The following is a 21,027-nucleotide window of genomic DNA, read 5'->3' as shown; positions in this document are numbered from 1 at the left end:
GTCTATTTTATTTTAGTTACCACAAATTTTCAACACACCTTGTCCATGTTACATTGCTATACAATATCATCATTCTTGCATTGGCTTCATATATTGGAATTCTTCTACTCAAATCTCATTTTGGCTACTTTTAATAGAACTATTTTTAGCTCCATTTATATGTTACCTACAACAAACATTTATTGCATCTAAAGCTCTGATTCCAATCTAGTCTTCTGAAGGGAACATGGTTTCATAGCTTGCATCTTTACAGTTCTATATGTAAGAGATGAGGAATTGTGTACATGGGCATATGGTGTAGTGGTTAAGAACACAGGCTACTAACTCCAAGATTCCGAGTTCGATTCCAGACAGTGACCTGAATAATAATAATAATAATAATAATAATAATAATAATAATAATAATAATAATAATAATAATAATAAAAATAGTAATAATAATAATAAAAATAGTAATAATAACAATAATAATAATAATGTTAATAACATCGAAATGAGAACCCATGTTCGAAATTTCTCCAAGACACCTGATGAAGCCAAAATGTTGTGTTAACAACAAACAAGATGAGGACAAATATCCGTCAAATGTAAATAATGTACTTGCATTTTTAGTTTTCACATATCACTCCCCCTACTCAAACTGAGCTAGACCATTTTACATTCAATACAATGTTTTCTGATCTTAATTGCTAACAAACCTTTTGCACTCTAGACTTTGCTATCAAGATTTTTACATGTGAAATTTTTCTATACATTCTGAAATGAGAAGTTGTTAAAATATAGAATTTCTCTCAGTCATCCACTCCTAAACATACAGTGATTTGGAGCAGCTTGTAAATTATATTTTGGATGACTCCCACCAGTATACTAAATTTCATATAGAAAATGTTTTCTATTTTGACACTGATTTTAGTATATTTAGATATAGTCTGTTCTACTCTAAGAGCTTCCTTCACACTTAGATTTCTCATTGTCATTAGACAAAAGAGCATTATGTAGGATGAAAAAAGTAGTTGTTTGTTTAAGATCTTTGTGAAAAGGAAATTTAAAAAAATGCTTATGTGATATCATCACTAAAGGATAAAAAGGTTTATTGAAGTGTTTGTGTGGCTTAGTTGTCAATACAGATTCAGATATATGTACATATTTTAATTTCAAGTATTTTAAAATTGAATACAATTTATCATGATAGACTAATTTTTCCCAAGTTTACAGTAAAATACACCAAAAACTAGAAAACAAAACAAAACAATGTACTGAAACCTTGATGTAAAGCCTCAAGCAAATTTTTGATTTGATTTCAATGGTAATATATAACAAACTGAAAAGCATGATCTATTAGCTGTTTCATTTATATTGGAAAATATATAAGTGCATATATTTCAAATCATTCCTAATTAAATTTTAGATGCACTTATCAATCAACATTTCAGTTATACTTTTCTGAGAGAAATTAGAATATTTTGTTTGTATTATCTTTTCAGGTTATGCTGAAAGTAACTTAACTGCACAACAAAGATCTCAGCCTGGGGGAAAAAGGTTACTACATGTTTTTCTTTCTAGATATGCATGCACTATTTAGTCACTTGAGCTTCAATATATACAGAGAGAAAAAAATATCTAAACAGGTGGCACCTGTGTTAATAATACTTTCACATATTTAAAAAAAATGATAGCAATTTATCATTCAGGAAAAATCAAATCTATTAGGTGAGCTTACCTGTGGTCAGCAAATATTTGATGGTGGTTAAATGTTAGCTGCAGATCATTATTAAAAACTGACTTGTATCTCAGCAACTGCCTGAATAAGTAAGTTTTCTATCAGATACTTTGGACAAAATAATCAACAATTTCCTTTCTAATATCATTGTTTTGGTTGCATTCCAAATACTACTAGATTGGATTGCATTATATATATATTGTGTGTGTATGTATGTGTGTGTTTATATACATAAATGCATTGTATGTGAGTGTACGTATGTGTATATATGTATGTGTGTGTATATGTACATAAATGCATTGTATGTGAGTGTATGTATGTGTTGTATATATATATGTATATATTTTGTGCAAATTTGTGTATTTGAGTAGAAATGTATATATATATTCTTCAAAGCTGAGTTACTTCTCAGGCAATTAGTCTTATGGTATTTAAAGTTTTCTTACACACACACACACACACACACACACACACACACACACACACACACACACACACACACACACACACACACACACACACACACACGCACAAGGTGTGATAAGTAAATTGTTGCAATTTTTATATTTTAATTTTGTGCATGTGCATTGTTTGTTTTTGATTTAGTCAACTACATAGTATAGTAGGGTCAGTTGGGCACCTTCAGTGAAAAAACGGCACCATGATGCAACTCACTCTGCCAGAAATTTGGAAATGACATGCTGTACTGCTTGGCATTTGCACTGGATGCTCCAATACAAACATTTCAGTGTTAGGATGTTAATCTGAGGACTTTCTGTGTGTCCAAAACATGTACTGAGAGTGATAAAAATCAAACATCTAGTCAACATCGTGATGTTTGGAGTGATTACTAGAGATGGCAACGTTATGCCTCCATTCATCTTCTCGCACAGCCTCAGACTCAACCTGGAGGCCTACATCATGTGTCTGGAGGAGGTAATGTAGCCCTGGGTCAAGAGGGTGGCTGCTGGAAGACCCTGTGTTTGGCAACAGGACTCTAGACCATGCCACACATACAGGAGAACCTAGTCATGGCTGTCAGACAATTTCTGCGACCACATTACTCCGAACATCTGGTCACCTAACTCTCCAGACTGCAACCCCCTTGATTATTATGTGTGGGGTGCATTTGAGCGAGAGACCAATAAAACTCTTTGTAATACCAAAGATGACTGAAGGCAAGGATTATGGCATTATTCACCAATTTAAACAAGAAGACCATCCAGAAGAGTTGCAGGAGATTCCAAAGTTGTCTGGAGGCCGTGGTTGAAGCCAATGGTGATTTTATTCTTTCTGATTTCCTCAGTCTGGGACATTTCACATCACTACTCCTGTATTTGCCTTTGTCCCAGCTGTTGATTCTGCTGTCCTCATCTGCACCTTGTGCCAGGATGTTGGTTCATCCAGTATTGTGGAGAGGAGGATGTCTAGTTCCTTTTTGAAGACATCTACTTTCGCTTAATTTTTGTGGCAGGGTATTGAAGAGCTGTGGGCCTTTGAACCCAAGACTATTACAGTACCTGATCTTGAATTTAGATAGAGTGGATGGTACCTTTGGTACAATACAATGACGGCCAGTTTTGGCATTTGTATAACACACAGTGCTGAAATTAGGTACTACCCCTTCTAGAGTTTTCCATTTGTAGATTATGGCATATCTCTCATTCCTTAACTTCAGGGAGTAAAATTGCAGTTTTCTCAGCCTATCCCTGTAGCTCATCTGCTGCACTGTTTCAATCTTTTTAGTGTAGTGGCATTGGACTGCCTCAAACTCTGCTGTTAGTTTGGCACTATGTGGTGACCATAACTGGGAGCAATAGTCCACGTAGCTGAGAACAAAGGTTCTCCACAGGATCAACATAGTTTCTTGGTTTCTTGTCTTGAAGGACCTCAGTATCCATCCTGCCAATTGTCTGCATTTTGTTGCCATCTTGGTAATGTGCATATAAAATGATGCGTCATTGTACATATTGATCCCCAAGTCTTTCACTACCTGTAACTCTGGGATTGTAGTGCCTTCGGGTCTTGCATATGCTGGCTGTAGTGCAGTCATGAGTTAATAGTGCAGTGCTTGAAATTTTCCAGCATTAAACTGCATGTTGTTTATCTTGGTGCACTTGTATATTGAATTCAGGTCCTGCTGTAAGCTTGCAGCGTCATCTTGGTTTTTTTATTACCTGTGATAATTTTGTATCATTGGCATAGCTAGTGACAGTGGTTGTCCAAGTGACCGTGGGCATGTCTAAGAGGGCTATTATTAACAGTAATGGCCTCGGAACAGTTCCATGGGGGAGACAACTCAGTATTTGAGTTTCCTCAGAAAGGGCACCATTGGCTGCAACTATCTGACTTCTGTTTTTAAGGAAGTCATGTAGCCACTCTCCCAGTTTACCAGAAATGCCAAGGTCTCGTAGCTTATTACATATCATGCCATGATCTACCTTATAAAATACCTTTGCGAAGTCAAGGTATATCACATTGACATCTGAATGGTCAAGCAGCTGTTTCAAAAACCAGTCATAGTACTGTAGGAGCTATGTGAGGCTGCTTCTTCCTGGACAGAAGTCATGCTGTGTATTGTTCAGTAGGTCATTTTCTTCTAGGAACATTATCAACTTCTTTCTGGTGATTCGCTCTATGGCTTTATTGATATGCAAAGTCAGAGAGATTGGCCTGTAGTTTTTGGCCTCTGCTCTGCTTCCATCTTTGTGGATAGGGCCTTCTTTCAACTTTCTGGGAAGTATACCACTTACAAGGAAACTTTGGAAAAATATCTGAAGTGATTTTGCTAAAGCCTGCTTACATGACTTTAGGAGAATAGCTCGGAAGCTATTAGGACCAGTGGTGGAGCATGAGCTCATTTCATCTATGGCCACTGTTACATCTATTTCCTCAATGTTGATGTAATCGATGGCTGGTGCCGCCTTTTTTTAGAGCTGCAATATCAAAGAATTCAGCTAGATTTTTTTATCTGCATGTGTCCAAGGAAGAAAGTGAGGACACTTTTAAATTGTTCACTGAGTGTCTCACTTATCCTTCATGGGTCTGCTGTCAGTGAGTCATTCCCTTGGAACAATGATCCTATTTTATATTGCACTGTGGCTGTTTCCTTTGCAAATTTATAGAAAGCTTTGAGATCTGTTTTTATGCTTTCACAGCCCTCTTCTCTCTCTCTGCTCTTTTCTTTTTGTGAGAGAGTTTGATCTTGCTTTCAGTTTCTAGGAGTGTATGTGTTAAGATAGACTTCTCTCTATATTTCAGTTGTCTATTCATCCACTTTGAGATCTTTGACCTGTCTCATGAGGATTTTTTTGTTCCTGGGAATGTTGTTTGACAATGTGCCGGCCATTAAAAGCAAATTAACATATACACATTTGTGTGTGTATGTGTGTTTCATTGTCATGACATTGAGTACTAACTGTAAGCACATTATATAAGTAGTGGTTTCATTTCTTTGTAATCTTCTGTGGAAAGGTGTCCAGACTGGAGGAATATATTACTTTAGTTTGAAACAGGTGAGAGTTTGCAAAAGTAGGAGCATTTGGCTGTAGAAAATTCATTTCAGAGAATTTCATCTGACCCATTCAAATATGAAAAATTAGACATTGAAGTTATGATAATGATGATGATGATGATCATGATTTCTCTGCATGTGTGTAATTATTTTTCTTTTAAATTAGCAAAATCAAAACTATTTTGTTTATTATAATGTGTTGTAAGGAGGGGGGAAAAGATCTGCAATGTTTCTAGTAGAACCCTTCATTGAAAAATTTATTATACAAATCCTTGCCAGTATTGACCACTTTTTGTTCCAAAAAATGTTTATATTTTCTTTGATTTTTTATAGTTCATTTACAACCCCACATTTAAATTTATAGAATACAAATGTAGAATAATGAAGAAATATTTGAATAAATAATTTTCATAGTATATCATGAATTGAATGAAGCTATATATATTAGCTTGTAATATCTTGGGTTAAAAATTTCATGTTTGGAAAAAGAGGCCAAAGCCTGCTTATAACCTTTTTGTCATCCAATATATTATGAGCTATTATTGAAAGCTGTATTCACTTTGAGGTACATTAGAATGATTTATTTATATTATATCTAATTGTGATTATAAAGGATTCAAATTTCTGTTCATATAAAATTGTAAATATAAAACAAATTTATATTATATTCAAATATTATCAATGTCATCATTTTATGACTTTTTCCATGCTGGTATAGGTTAAGTGGGTCTCATAGCATCTTGCCCCTTGCTACAGTCCTTTGTCATCTAGTACATAAAGCAATAATGTTTTATGGAGATTTCAGTAACTACAGTAATATTACATTTTGTTTTATTTAAAAATTATAGCTGTTTTTTAATGGTTTTTAGAAGTGTGTAATTACAAGTATTTAAACTATAATATTTATGACACCAAAAGTATATAATTTATGTTTGTCCATAAACTAAATTATTTTACTTAAGTAATTTTGACTAATTAGATACAGGATTATAACAATATAGAGGCCTGCACTTAGAAAGGGATCCAAGTATGGAATATTTAAGTTTCAAGGGCATATGAATATATTTAATTCACATATGTGTCCTAAACAATTAATATTTGAAAAAGCAGTCTTTCTTAACAAAAGTGAAAGAAAAAGAAAGGAAGCATAAGAAAATTTTATATGTATAATTTTTCTAATGTATGATTTTTTTTATTATGCCGAGCTTCAAGATATTATATTTTCTTTAAAATATCTCAAAATTGCAAACATTCATGCAATGTATTCCCATGAGAGTGTTAGTGTTGTTGATTTAGCAGATTATCAATTGAATTACTAAGTATGAACCAGAAATCAAATACCTACACATTGAAGATAACACTATACACCATGGCATGCACTATAGCAGAATAGCATTTAGATCACTTTAAAGCAGGAAACTTGTACTGTAAAATAAAGGGTGATCTCAGGTAGGTTGGTATCAAAAGGATTAATATTTTTTTTTTATGTAATGTTTTTAAACCTAGTGGTTGTAGATATTGAAAAATAACTGATAATAGTTCTATTTTGTAATTTCACAGATTTGGTGCCAAAGTAGAAAAAAACAACCAAGCTTCATGTCACAAGTACTAAAATCTGAGTTTGTTCCAAATAGGACATATAATCGTAATACCATCACTGTGAATCCAGACTGCAGGTAAGACATACTTTAGATTTCATAAGAGTTGTTTGTTTTGTCATATATCAAAAACAAACTAAATAATTACTGTTTTGCAAAATATCCTTTTTATTGCTTTATTAAAATCATTTATCGATGAGATCTATCAAACTGATTAATACTGAAGAGAACTGTACTTAGTTTCAACTCTCATTCAACAATCAGTAAATAGACAGTATCAGACATTTGATGAAATAATTAATTTTTACATACAAATATGAAATTTCTTTTTTTTTTTTCATTATTATCCAGTAAAAGAGAACAAATGAGATACTTGCCAAAGTCTGACAGTGTAATTTCTAGGGAACTACAATCCATTTATTATTATGCCTCACTTTCATGCCAACTTTTGGTTGTCATGTATATGGTTAATCAATAAATATAGGTAAGATAATTAGACAGCAATGAGAAGTAGTGATAATGACACATTGACCTTGAGACACAAATCATCTTTTTAAATTAAGATAATTAAATTAAGAGATCAGGTTGTCTTAATGTTAAATTGTGTTATAGTGCTCCAGTATATTAACCTATAATGGGACAAACGTTGTGAAGGGGTGGAAATATGAGGGTAATTGAGGAACCTGGCATGATATGTAAGTGTCAGTTTTTGATCAAAAATATATGAGAAAAAAGTTCACATCCAAAATCACAAGTCCCTTCAGAGAGATGGCTCTGCTTGATATGTAAGAAAAGTGTTGTTAGAAACTCCAAACATTGTACACAGTGCAAGGTTTGGACATGTAAGAGGCGCAACAGTATTACAGGAAGGTTAACAGAGAAAATAGTTTTTGTGTGTGGCAAATGTGCAGATACAATAAGCACTAAAACTGTGCTGACAATAGACTCCCTCAAATGCTTGAGAAGATCATTAGAAGTAGCAGATAGCTACCAAGTTAACACGGGAGGAGGAAGTTCTGAGAGTGTAGTTGTTAAAATGAGAATGGGCTGGGCTAAGTTCAGAAAGCTTCTACCTTTGTTGGTAACTAAGGGCTTCTTAGAGTGAAAGGCAGATTGTATGATGCCGGCTTTGACTATAGAGGACTTGCAAAGGCTTAAAAGAAATGAAGCTAGTATGCTCTGCTGGATGGGTAATGTCAGTGTGCATGCATGATAGAGCGTAAATGATTTAAGAGGGAAACTGGGTGTAAGAGGCATCAGATGTTGTATGCAAGAGAGAAGACTGTGCTAGTTTGGTCATAAAGAAGCGTCAAGCTCTAATTGTGGCGGGAACCTGTGTAAGAGATAGAAAGACATGGGATGAAGTGAAGACATGGGATGAAGTGGTGAGGAAGGCTCTTCAGATGCTTGGCCTCACTAAGGAAATGACATGAGACTGGGAGTTGTGATGGTTTGCTGTACTTGAGAAAATGTGCCAAGCTGAGTAAAACCAGTCATCCATACATACAAGCTTGTCCTTTACAGGTGCCGGTGCCACATAAAATGCACTTGTACCGGTGCTGCATAAATGCACTCCTGTAGAGTGGTTGGCATGAGGAAGGGCATCAAGCTGTAGAAGCCATGCCACAACAGCCAATTGGTGGAATTTTAGATCAGAATGCCCATTAATGTTGGATTTTCTACTTTGAGGGAAATTTTTCCAATATTTTTATGAAAAAAAATTTTTGGAAATATATGATGTTTTTTTTTGTTATTTTGGGGAAAGACATATTGCACTTCACATCAGAAAAGTCTTTGGCTGTGTCTGATGGTATTTGATGAAATTCTTGAGGTGAAATTGTGAAAGAGATTTTGTTATACTTTGAGAGGTTCATGCTACTAATAAATGCATGCACAGGATGTTGTTCACTACTTTAATGTTAATTAATTAGTTAATTAATTCATTATTGATTCTTTTCTCAAAGTCTTTCATCTCACAATTAATTTTTTATTTAGTATCCTTTTTTCTGTAACTCATAAATTTTTGGAGTCACAGAAAGTGGCAGCCGTTGATTTGGCCGCAGCTATGTGGCAAAAGTATTTAACAGACTAACTTAACCAATTAATCAACAATAAAGAAGTGAATTACAACCAGTGTGTTATGTGCCTTTATTAACAAAATGACCCTCTCAAAATACAATATGTTTAATTAGTTATACATGTTTAGGATTAGGTCTCTAAACATGTGAAAGTAATACTTGAGACTGGATAACTCAGGAATGGCAGATTAACCGGGTTTTATTAAAATGTTACTAATGAATTTAACCATTTGATTTCAAAATGTTAACAATAACTTTAATGATTATTTCTGAAGAAGTAGAAATTTATATAAATTATTGATTGTTAGACTTTCATAGAAACATCCTTCACTCTTATTGTGGCTGTGAATGCAGATGTTCTGCCTAAGTTACACAGACACTCTTAGAGTGCATTGAAACTTCCATTTTTTTGATAATTTAATGTTTAGTTTCAGCTTAAGTTTTTTTTGTAATTTTTCACATTACATGCCTGTTCAAACATTTCACATGACTTTATTTATTAAAAATTCCGTTGTTGAATGTTTTGTCATTGTAATGCTGTCATTATGCAGAAATTGCCAGCTTCCATATTCAGTTTTCTGATTGGGTAAAAATTATCAAAATTTAAACCTCTAACATTTTTCTAATGTTTTTTTTTCTGGAGCAAGTGAATAACAGCATCAGATTCACTGTGAAAAATTACCAAATTTGAAAATTAATATACCAAATTTGATATACCAAATCAAAATTAATATATCAAATCAATATACCAAATTTGAAAATTTTCACTTAATTTTAAAATTTCAAAAAGTGAAGCCAATTTCAAAAGATCTCAAACAGCAAGCAACTTGATAAGAGTAGAACTAATTAGAAATTGATATTTAGTTTGGTGGCTTGCAATACCTAGTTCAAACTTACATAGAATATCATATTTTATGATGCTTATGTAACCAACATGGATGAGATTCACATGCAAACACATTATTTTCTAACATATTTTAATATTATATTTTTCACAATTGTATGGATAATGTTGAGCTAATTTTCATTATTGAGATACCTGCCATCTGGTTGAAATCATGACAACATCTATGTATGATTCTGATAAAAGGAAAGCTGTTTAATTTACATTTACTAAATACTTTCCTGCAAAGGCATTTACAATTAGAGATAACAGTTTTTGTTTCTCTAGCCATGGTAATTATTTCTCTTTCATCTTTCTTTTGCTGTCTTTCATTTCTGTTCTTTCTTTTTTTAATTTTTTTTTCATTATTTTATATATATAGAATGCATATAAATTGAGAATTTGATGGTTGGGAAGTGTTGCCACTAAATTCTAAATTATTTAATCAATAATTATTGCTGACAGTTTAAACTAAGATAGTTAGTGATCCATAAGCATTATGCTATCATGATATCATGTTATTATAGAAGCAAATTATATTATACTGTCAAAAGACTAGATTACTAAAAATAAACAACTTAGTTGGCCAGCCACTCAGTAACATTGCCAACCAGCCAACAACTCAGCCAACACTACCACAAGGCAGCCAGCCAACCAGCTGTTCTGTCAGCCTGTCAGCCAGTCAAGTAAATATTAGTTTGATTTGAACCTATACGTGTTATAACACCTTTATAGCATTGTGCACGTTTGTTAAAAAAGTATAGTATTTACAAAAACACAAAACATTTCCATATGAATATACTTGGAAGTGCAAAATAGATTATAAATCTTTTAAATTACTAAATTCAAAAGTATGTGTCTGGTGGATAAATTATTGGTTGCTATTCAGACTGGCTCTTTATTTATCTGTGAACTGCAAATTTTGTTCCACCATGTTTCACTCTGATAACTTAGTGCAGTGATTCTGCTGTGGACACAGAAAACTAACTAGAACCAAGCTGGTAGCAGGAGTCAAAAGGATTAGGTAAAAAAAAAAAAACATTTGTTAAAGAACTGAAAGACCAAGTTTGAAAATTTCAGAAATTGTGTTTCAAAATAGATTTTTTTAAGTGGTAAGTACCAATATTTATTAGATGTACATTGAGGTTAAAGTTTTTGTTTTTTTTGTAGAGCTATGCAAATTATTAATTTATATTTATTATGTCATTATAAATTAGTTTTATGACAAATTAGTTTATTGATATATTTATTTAGTACCTATGTTCTGTAAATGGATACATATAAATTTCAGAATAAAATGTTAAACATATATTGATGAGAATATGTAGTGTAACTTTTTCTTCTAAGACTTCTAATACCAAAATATTATAGCTGTCAAATTGTAGTCATATCATAGATTGTGTATGTATGTATTGTGTTTTGATTTTCAATTTCTAAGATAAAGGTAGTAAAATATATTTGCATTAAGAAGTAACTATAGCTATACTTCAAAATATACTAGGTAAATGTATTTTAGAAACAATATTCCAAATGTGATGAGTGATTATCAATATAATTGACAAACAACTGTGTTTTTACAAATTCTGTCTTTGTATGTTTGCTATGTAATCAGCATGGAAATTACTTTGTACTTATGAACACTTTTTAGAATGAAGTTGAATATCTGGCAGATGCATCTAAAATGATAATGTTGTTGCTGTAAATTATTGTCTTTACTTCAGATTTGAAACTAATTAAATGATCATAAAGTATTAGTTCTAATTAGAACATTAAGTTTATTAATGATTTCAGATGAAGTTTGAAATTACAAATGTATTTAACTTTTCATATTAGTTTCTGTTATCACTGCTTTTATGTTAATTGATGAAAAATAATAAAATGTGAAAATGCTTTTTTCTAAAAATGCTTTACATTTTAACATATTGAACTTTAGTTTTATTTTATTCTACAAAATTTAATTGTAGCCTCTTTCTTCAGAAATGTCACTTCTCCCCAACTGAGTTATACTTTGGTATTTGCATTAAATTTGATACCTCATTTTCTATCGCAATCTTAAATGTTAGACCCTTCTATATTTTCATAGATTGGAAAGTTTGAAATTCTTATGATACATATACTACTTAACCTCCAAGACATAGTTAGTTAGATCATATTTTTTTTTTTACCTGTCATTGAAACTTTGATTTAAAGACCAGCTTTTCTATGTCAATGTAAATATATTATTAATCTTTCTTTTTTCTGCACAAGAATAAATAGGGTTTAATTATTTTTGTTGGATTTTATAGTCTTTTTTTTAAAGTTTATTTGAATAAACATCTTTGTAAATTGTCATCATCATCATTTTTACATACTTTTTTTTAATGCTGGTATAAATTAGATGGGACTTATGAGGTATTATCTTATGACTGGTTTTCCTTTTTGATGTCAATTTTTTAGCCTTTTCTTATGACATACAGGGGTACAATGAACCAATTAAAAAAAAACAGGATACACACAGAAAATTAATTCTTCAGATATATCACTATAATTCACTGAAAATACTTATACACATTCTCTAAGTGGATTTTTTTTAATGTAAATGCTGGATGTTATTCTTCCTGCTAGTTAACTATTCATCTATGAAGCAGGAATAGCATATAATTCAGCCAGATTAATAGACAGACAGATTAATGTAAAAGGCTTAGATAATGGTTACAGACTTGTTTAGGCTCATTGTTCATGTAAGATTGATAGTAAGTTAAAATCTCCTCTCCACTCTTTCACTGTACATCAGTAAAAGCTCTTAAATTGCAGGGAATCTTTGATAGAAGTTAACAGACATGTGTGCAGCTTCATCTATTATTTGAAGATCTAAATATTGTATATTGTGTGTATTGTTAAAAATAATTTCAGAGAGCTTTTACTCTTGATGACAAATCTTGCTGTATGAAGTTGTTTCACAATACTTGTGCTTAAAATTGTGTGATAATTCTTTCTGCTGTTGACACAAGGCATGAAATTCTGAGAGAAGGGACTAGTTAATTATATCAACTCCAGTGCTCAACTTGTACTTATTTTATCGACTCTGAGAGGGTGAAAGGCAGAGGCAACCTCAACAGAATTTGAACTCAGAATGCAAAACTGGAAAAAATGCTGTTACACTTTTTATATGGCATGCTAATAATCCTGCCAGCCTGCTGTTTTGTGTGATGCATAATAATAAAAAGCAGACAGTAAAAAAAAATATATAAGGATTTGCATAGATTTTAGAAATGAAATTACATTGATTCCCTTAATGTACAATTAATTACTGGGTAATATACTTATGGTTTCACAAGGAAACTATTTGATAGTGAAATGCAACAGTGTTAGAAACATTCAACAAAAATGTAGACATACAACTTGATATATGCTATAAAAGTTAGTGAGGAATTTGTTAAGATAGTTACAAAGAAACAAAAAAAAAAACAATTTAATTAGTGCTAATTAATCCCAGTATCTATTATTTTGGCTGGTGTAAGGTTTTAGTTTTTTTTTAATGATTTTCACTAGCTAAATGTACAAAGGAAAGTATACATGAAGTTACATTGAGAAATAGTTGATAAACTATTTAATATTCAAAAGTAGGAAAAGCGCAAAATGTTTATAACATTTAATGATTTTGAAATAAGGACCAACATACCTGGCACCTTGCTGTTCACCAGAAAACCCATCTTCCATAGCAGAAGTGTTAAGTTAAAGCCACACCCTCTGGCAAAGAGGATTGGACTTCAAGAGTCCTGTGCTGGTGTCACATAAAAAGCACTGGTGCTGGTGTCACACAAAAGTGCTTGTGCCAGTTTCACATTAAAAGCAACCAACACACACTGTAAAGTGGTTGGCATTAGGAAGGGCATCCAGCTGTAGAAACCAAGCCAAATCAGGCTGGAACCTGGTGCAACTCCCCAGCTTGCCAGCTCTGGTCAAACCGTCCAACTTATGCCAGTGTGGAAAATGGACGTTAAAGGACAATGATGATGAGGATGAATGCATCTTGTGAATAACTGGAAAGTTGACTCAGAAATTTTTGATTTCAGACACAGGAGGCTTAATCTTGTTAATATCTTAATTACTAATTGACAGTACTCTTCCATCAGAGATATACTTAAATTTGAATAAAAAGACCTAGCATAAATCAAATAAATACAAATCTGAGATAAATTATGAAAATAAAATGAAATGCTATTACTGAGTTACTATAAATTCAGAATTGTTAATGTCTCATTTAGGGATGTGCATAATTTTTCAGTAAAGAATGAAATTGCAAAATTAGAAAGGTTTTTAACCAATTCTACAATGTCAGACCCATATTATCCAATCTTTTTTTCCCTAAATTTCCATTCATCTGTAACTTCTCTAATTTTGTGTTCTATCCAATCACTACCTTGAATATTAACTGCTTCTAATTTACTCAGTTATCCTTAGTCTGTGATATAGGAAATTCTAAGACATTAGAGTGCCAGAATTGGTATACAGACAAAATACTTTCTGTGATGGGTTTTAATTACATTCTTTTACATTCTAAGTTCAGATCTCACTGTGGTCAACTTTGTCTTCCATCTTCCAGGTTTGATAGAATAAGTACTAATCAAGTAATGAAGTTGGCTATAATCCTCTTCCAAAAGAGTATGTTGAGTGTGTGTGTGTGTATCTTCGATTTTAATTTTAAAAGATATGTTTTTTATGGACATATTTTAAAAGATATATGTTTTTTATGGACATATCTTAAAAGATATATGTTTTTTATGGAAGTCCATAAAAAACATCATGCACGTGCAATGATGCACAGTAATTGACTGGGGTGTTACTTGCAGCGTACCTACACATATGTGCCCCATTGGCTTCCTTTCCTCTTAACTTTAAAAAAAAATTGATATTTTTTAATGAAATTTTCTATTAGATCATCAAGTATGAAATTTGTAGAAAAGAAAATATTGTTTGCTAATGTTTTATAAATACAAGGAATAGTTTTATTCATCAAAGTATGCATCCATATTGTCAATACACTTTTACCATTTCAGTGGCATTGTCTTGCAGCAAAATAGGAGTGGATCTGTTGACTAATCTAGGCTGTTTTTTTGTAAGTTTCTGCATCATTTGGTCCAGTTGGCTGCAGTATACTTCGGCCATGATTGATGAGCCTGGTTTAATGAAATCATTATGGATCACACCTGCGCCAGACCATCAAACACACACCATCAGCTTCTTTTGATGTATTCTGGTTTTTGGACTGTGTTTTGGTGGCTTGTCTTTGTCCAGCCATTATGCTGAATGTTTATAGTTGTTGCATTGAACCCATTTCTCATCACGTGTTACCATTCGATTCAAAAATGAGTTATAATAAAGAAATAGATGTGTCAGCTTTCTAACAAAAAATAAAGATTGTCAAAATATAATAATGGTGCAAAATGAGCAGCTGTCAAAGTTTACCATATACCTCACTACAAATTTCATACTTGATGATCTAATACAAATATGTTTCAGATAGTGTAAATTCCAATTATATCGGAATTTGTTGTGAAAAAATTTTCCAAAAAGAATGTGATGTATGTCAGTATATATGTAAGGTATTCCACCAATTTTTATTTGCATGCTAAATTTTGAAGTAATCATAATCTATAGACTCTGAAAAGTATCTGTTGAAATTTTCATTTCAAAAACCCATTTTTGCTAAGGTTATATGGAAAAAGGCTGATGTGTGTGAAACTCCTCTCTCTATTCATCCAAAACCTTTTTTCACAACAAATTCTGATATAATCAGAATCTACACCATCTGAAGCGTACTTGTGGAAGATTTCATTAAAAAAAATACCCATTTTTCTGGAAGTTAGGAGAAAAAGTTGGTGGCACACATTTGTGTATGTATAGCCACTGCTTTAATATGAATATCTTTGATTATAATTTTAAAAGATACATGTTTATTATGAACTTCTGGTAACACATGATATACAGTAACTAGCCACAGTGTGGTGTTCATGATCAAACTGCAGTTTTTGTGTACTGTGTAAATTACAGTAATATAAGAATTTGTTGTGAAAATATTTTTGTGAGGATAATGAGAGGAGTTTCAGAAAATTCACATGAGTTGGTTTTGTTTCCTCATGCCTTTCAGAAAAATTGATATTTTTCATGAAATTTTCTACAAATACCTTTCAGAATGTATGGATTACAATTATATCGGAGTTCAATATGAGAAAGAATTTGGCGGGATAGCACTTGTACATATACACATCATGTATATCTACAAAATGAAACTTAGTTTCAAAAAAATTGTGATGTGTGTCAGTATGTATGTGTGTGTGTGTGTGTGTGTGTGTGCGCACTATTTTTTTCCACATCAAATTCCTATATAATCATAATTTACGCTCTCTGAAAGACATTCATAGAAATCTTTATTTAAAAATACCCATTTTCCTAAAAGTTATGAAGAAACAAAGCCAACTTGTGTGAATTTTCTGAAACTCTTCTGGAAGTTAGGAGAAAACATTCAGTCAGGCACATTTGTGAAAATATGTCCATTACTTTAGCATAAGTAATACTGAGATTTCATTGCTATTGTATATCTACATATCAGCTTGCTTCAATTCACTTTCATTTTGTATGTAACAAAATTTTATTACATAACTGCATGTTACATATAAACAAAGAATATACTTCTTTCATTTTGTTTATATCAAAAGAGTGACAATAATGTGAATGAGGTGAACTTAATTCTTCCGTACACATAAGCATAAATAGAATAACGGCATTGTGTTTAGTAATGAAAACTAACTAGATTAAAAATGCATCATTGTGTGTGTATCTTTTATCTTTTACTTGTTTCAGTCATTAGATTGTGGCCATGCTGGGGCACTGCCTTGAATTTTTAGTTGAATGAATTGACCACAGTACTCCTCTTTTAAACCTTGTACTTATTCTATTGGTTTCTATAGCCAACCACTAAGTTACAGGGACGCAAACATACCAGCACTGGTTCTCAAGCAGTGGTGGTTGGGGGACAAACACAGACACAATGACACACACACATAGATATATATACATATATATATATATATATATATATATATATATATATATATATATAGCCTGGGCAAAGTTTAGAGAGCTCTTACCCCTGCTGGCGACAAAGGGACTCTCACTCAGAGTAAAAGGCAGACTGTATGACGCATGCGTACGAACAACCATGCTACATGGCAGTGAAACATGGGCTGTAACTGCTGAGGACATACGTAAGCTCGCAAGGAATGAAGCCAGTATGCTCCGTTGGATGTGTAATGTCAATGTGAATACCCGTCAGAGTGTAAGTATCTTGAGAGAAAAGCTGAACATTAGAAGCATCAGTTGTGGCGTGCAAGAGAGACGATTGCGCTGGTATGGACATGTGGTGAGAATGGAGGAGGATAGCTGCGTGAAAAAGTGCCACACCCTAACAGTTGAGGGAACCCGTGGAAGAGGTAGGCCCAGGAAGACCTGGGCTGAGGTGGTGAGGCAAGACCTTCGTACATTGGGCCTCACCGAGGCGATGACTACGGACCGAGACCTTTGGAAATGGGCTGTGCGTGAGAAGACCCGGCAAGCCAAGTAAGATCGTTGCCAGTGCCCCTGGACTGGTTCTTGTGCGGTTGGCACATGAGATGCACCATTTTGAGCGTGGCCGTTGCCAGTACCGCCTGACTGGCTCCTGTAGGATTTTCGAGCGAGATCGTTGCCAGTGCCCCTGGACTGGCTTGTGCGGGTGGCACATAAAAGACACCATTTCGAGCGTGGCCGTTTTCGTGCGGGTGACACGTAAAAGCACCCACTACACTCTCTGAGTGGTTGGCGTTAGGAAGGGCATCCAGCTGTAGAAACTCTGCCAAATCAGACTGGAGCCTGGTGTTGCCATCCGGTTTCACCAGTCCTCAGTCAAATCGTCCAACCCATGCTAGCATGGAAAGTGGACGTTAAACGATGATGATGATGATGATGATATATATACAACAAGCTTCTTTCAGTTTCTGTCTACCAAATCCACTCACAAGGTTTTGGTTGGTTTGAGGCTATAGTTGGAAACACTTGCCTAAGGTGCTACACAATAGGACTGGACCTGGAACCATGTAGTTGGGAAGCTAACTTCTTACCACATGACCATGCCTGTGCCTATATATATAAGAATTTTAGTGGCAGTATTTACATAGTAATTTTTCATTGCTTTATAAGTGCATGTTCTTTTAACATAATTGTGTTTCATCTTATAGCTCTATTTTACATTTCCCATTATTGATGTTCAAGCTTCATTCATGTTGCATGTCTTGCTAGCATTCTTCCCACATCCATACCATAGGTATACTTAGAAATATACACCAAATAAATATATCAACCCAATAATATCAATAATAATGAAACCAATGAACACATGCTATCTTAAAGATAATGTGTTCACATTAGTGTATGTATGTGTATATATATATATATATATATATATATATATATATATATATATATATGAATTCAAAAAAGGATAAAACTCTTTTACAAGAATTTTATCAAGAAGCCAGTGTGTAAAAAAATTCATAAGGGAAATTTCTATTCCCAAGAATATAATTATTCATTTATATTTATATAAAGGGCATTATTACAGAAAAATAATAACACCACACAGTGGACTTCTCAAAATAACCACATTTAGTACCTAATGCGAGGAAAAACAACCAACAGAAGCCTACCTACTTTCTTTTAAATAAACTTAACTGTGTATCGACCGATTTCGCGATTACTAGAATGAATCTAGATTTCTGTTGGTTGTTTTTCCTCGCATTAGGTACTAAATGTGGTTATTTTGAGAAGTCCACTGTGTGGCGTTATTATTTTTCTGTAATAATGCCCTTTATATAAATATATATATATATATATATATATACATATATATATATATGTATGTGTATATGTATGTGTATATGTATGTGTATATGATGTATATATGTATGTGTATATATATATATGTATGTATATGCGTATATATATATATATATATGTATATATATGTGTATATATATATATGTATGTGTATATATATATATGTATGTGTATATATATATATATATGTATGCATATATGTATATGTATGTATGTATATATGTATGTATATATATATATATATATATATTAAATATGTATATGTACATGTGTATATATGTATACATGTGCATGTGTGTGAGTATATATGTATACAAGGAGGTTACCCAAAAGTAACTGGAAATGTTCTTTGTAAGTCAAGCCTGTCGTAGTTCGGGCTTCTGTCGCTAGAAGCCAATTGATGCAATCTTCAGGGTTCATTCTGCCATGTGGAGTGTCTTTGTTTTGCAGTGGTTCTCCCATGTTCATCGAATTTTGTCATAGCTGAAATGAAGGAAGAGCATGCTTCCATGAAATTCTGTTTTCTGGTGGGGGAAAAACTGCAGCCGAAACAGTTGTCATGCTTCAAACAGCTTACAAGGATGCTGCTATGAGCAAAACACAAGTTTCTGAGTGATTTTCACACTTTAGGAATAGTCACTTGTCACTTGAGAACCAACCTTGTTCGGGATGACCATTGACCTCCTGAATGAATGAAAACATCATGAAAATTCATGAACTGATCTTGGAGGACCGTTGTTGAACAATTGATGAACCTGTTGATATGACTGGTGTGTCCTGGAGCTCCTGCTAAAGAATTTTGGGCAGGAAATTGCAAATAAAGGGTTGTAGCAAAATTTGTGCCTTACTTGCTCAGAGAAGATCAAAAGCAGTCACAACTAGAATGTGTGTTGTGACCTGAAAGAACAGTTGGAAGTTGATTCATACCTTTTGTCAAGGGTCATCAGTGGTGATGAAAGCTGGTACTACAGAATTCGAAGATGTGGAAGAGGTGAAGAAAAAAAATGACAGACATGTTTAAAGGCACCAGTTTGCAAGAGTTCCAGTACTGCTTCCCACAGTGGAAAATACGTCTGGAACGAAGCATTACTTCAAATGGAGAATACTTTGAAGGCGATGAAAGTATAAACATGTAAAACTAAGTGAATAAAATATTGTAAAATTCCAGTTTCTTTTGGGTACCTCCTTGTGTGTTTGTGTATGTATGTGTGCACATGTGTATATATATATATGCATGTGTTTGTGTGAGTATATATGTGCATGTATGTGTATGTGTGTATGCTGTGTATATGCATGTGTGTGTATGTGTGTATGCATGTATATATCTGTGTGTGTGTATATATATATATATATATATATATAAATTCAAATTACAAGAAACATAAACAAACAAACGAAGTTTGCTTTTAGAAGTGTTGAGATGTCTTAGAAAGTTAAAGAAGTGATTTTAAATTCTCAAACGCAGGATAATGCTAATAATATAGCCTGAACAGGATAAACTACCCCTATTTTGCAGAAAAAAGTGTAGGTGGTTAGCTATGAGACTTGAGTCTCATAGCTAACCACCTACACTTTTTTTCTGCAAAATAGGGGTAGTTTATCCTGTTCAGGCTATATATATATATATGTATATATATCCAAGAAAGTTAGGGGTTGTGAATCCAACCCACTAAGGAATAATATCTATCCAATATACTGCCGGAAGGATACCCAATTATTATTACACTAGTATTTTTCCTGTGTATTACCAAGTGCAATAAATGGGTGTGGATAAAAGGATATTTTACCCTTAATTTATATAGCAATAAGAAAATGGAGGGGAATATGTGATATTAATCAACTTGCAGACATTGTATTGTGTCAACTTACCTGTTTATTTTTTTAACTAAGAGGACAATAATAACAATATACAAACACATGTGACATATGTCATATCCGTAATTAAAAAGGACATCTAGTGACCGAAGATGGGACAATGACTTACAGCTGTTTCAGTCTAGAGGTGACATGCCTCATTCTATCTATATAACTCCAGTAGGCTAAAGCAATTGATAGATGAAATGGATAAAATAGAGGTACATGTATGATTCTCATTGGTGTGCATGTATAGGCATTTATGTATGTACATTTAAATGTACATTTATGTATTCATGTATTTATGTTTATTTATGTATATCTATATATGTTAAAGTATGCATATATATGTGAGTTATTGCGATTTTTTTATATGTTTATATTTGGATATTTTAAATTAACTTCATGAACTTTAGAAAATCTCTGAAGAGGCCTAGGGAATCATACACGTACCCCTATTTCATCTA

The 21,027-nt window shown here is 32.9% G+C and overlaps 1 protein-coding gene across 1 annotated transcript in view; it reads left to right on the top strand.

The window, feature by feature from the left end:
* LOC106879726 (tumor protein 63) overlaps positions 1-21,027 on the top strand; it is a 287,201-nt gene that overhangs the window by 64,547 nt on the left and 201,627 nt on the right. The window contains exon 2 of the mRNA XM_052972114.2: positions 6,795-6,910. Within this exon, the coding sequence (XP_052828074.1) occupies positions 6,795-6,910 (116 nt within the window). The remainder of the gene's footprint in view (positions 1-6,794; positions 6,911-21,027) is intronic.

This window comes from Octopus bimaculoides, chromosome 12 (genome assembly GCF_046866305.1).
Source record: "Octopus bimaculoides isolate indiv1 chromosome 12, ASM4686630v1, whole genome shotgun sequence".
Taxonomy (NCBI): Eukaryota; Metazoa; Mollusca; class Cephalopoda; order Octopoda; family Octopodidae; genus Octopus; species Octopus bimaculoides.
Note: the sequence above shows the minus strand (reverse complement) of the source record. Positions and strands in the feature narration are given on the sequence as shown.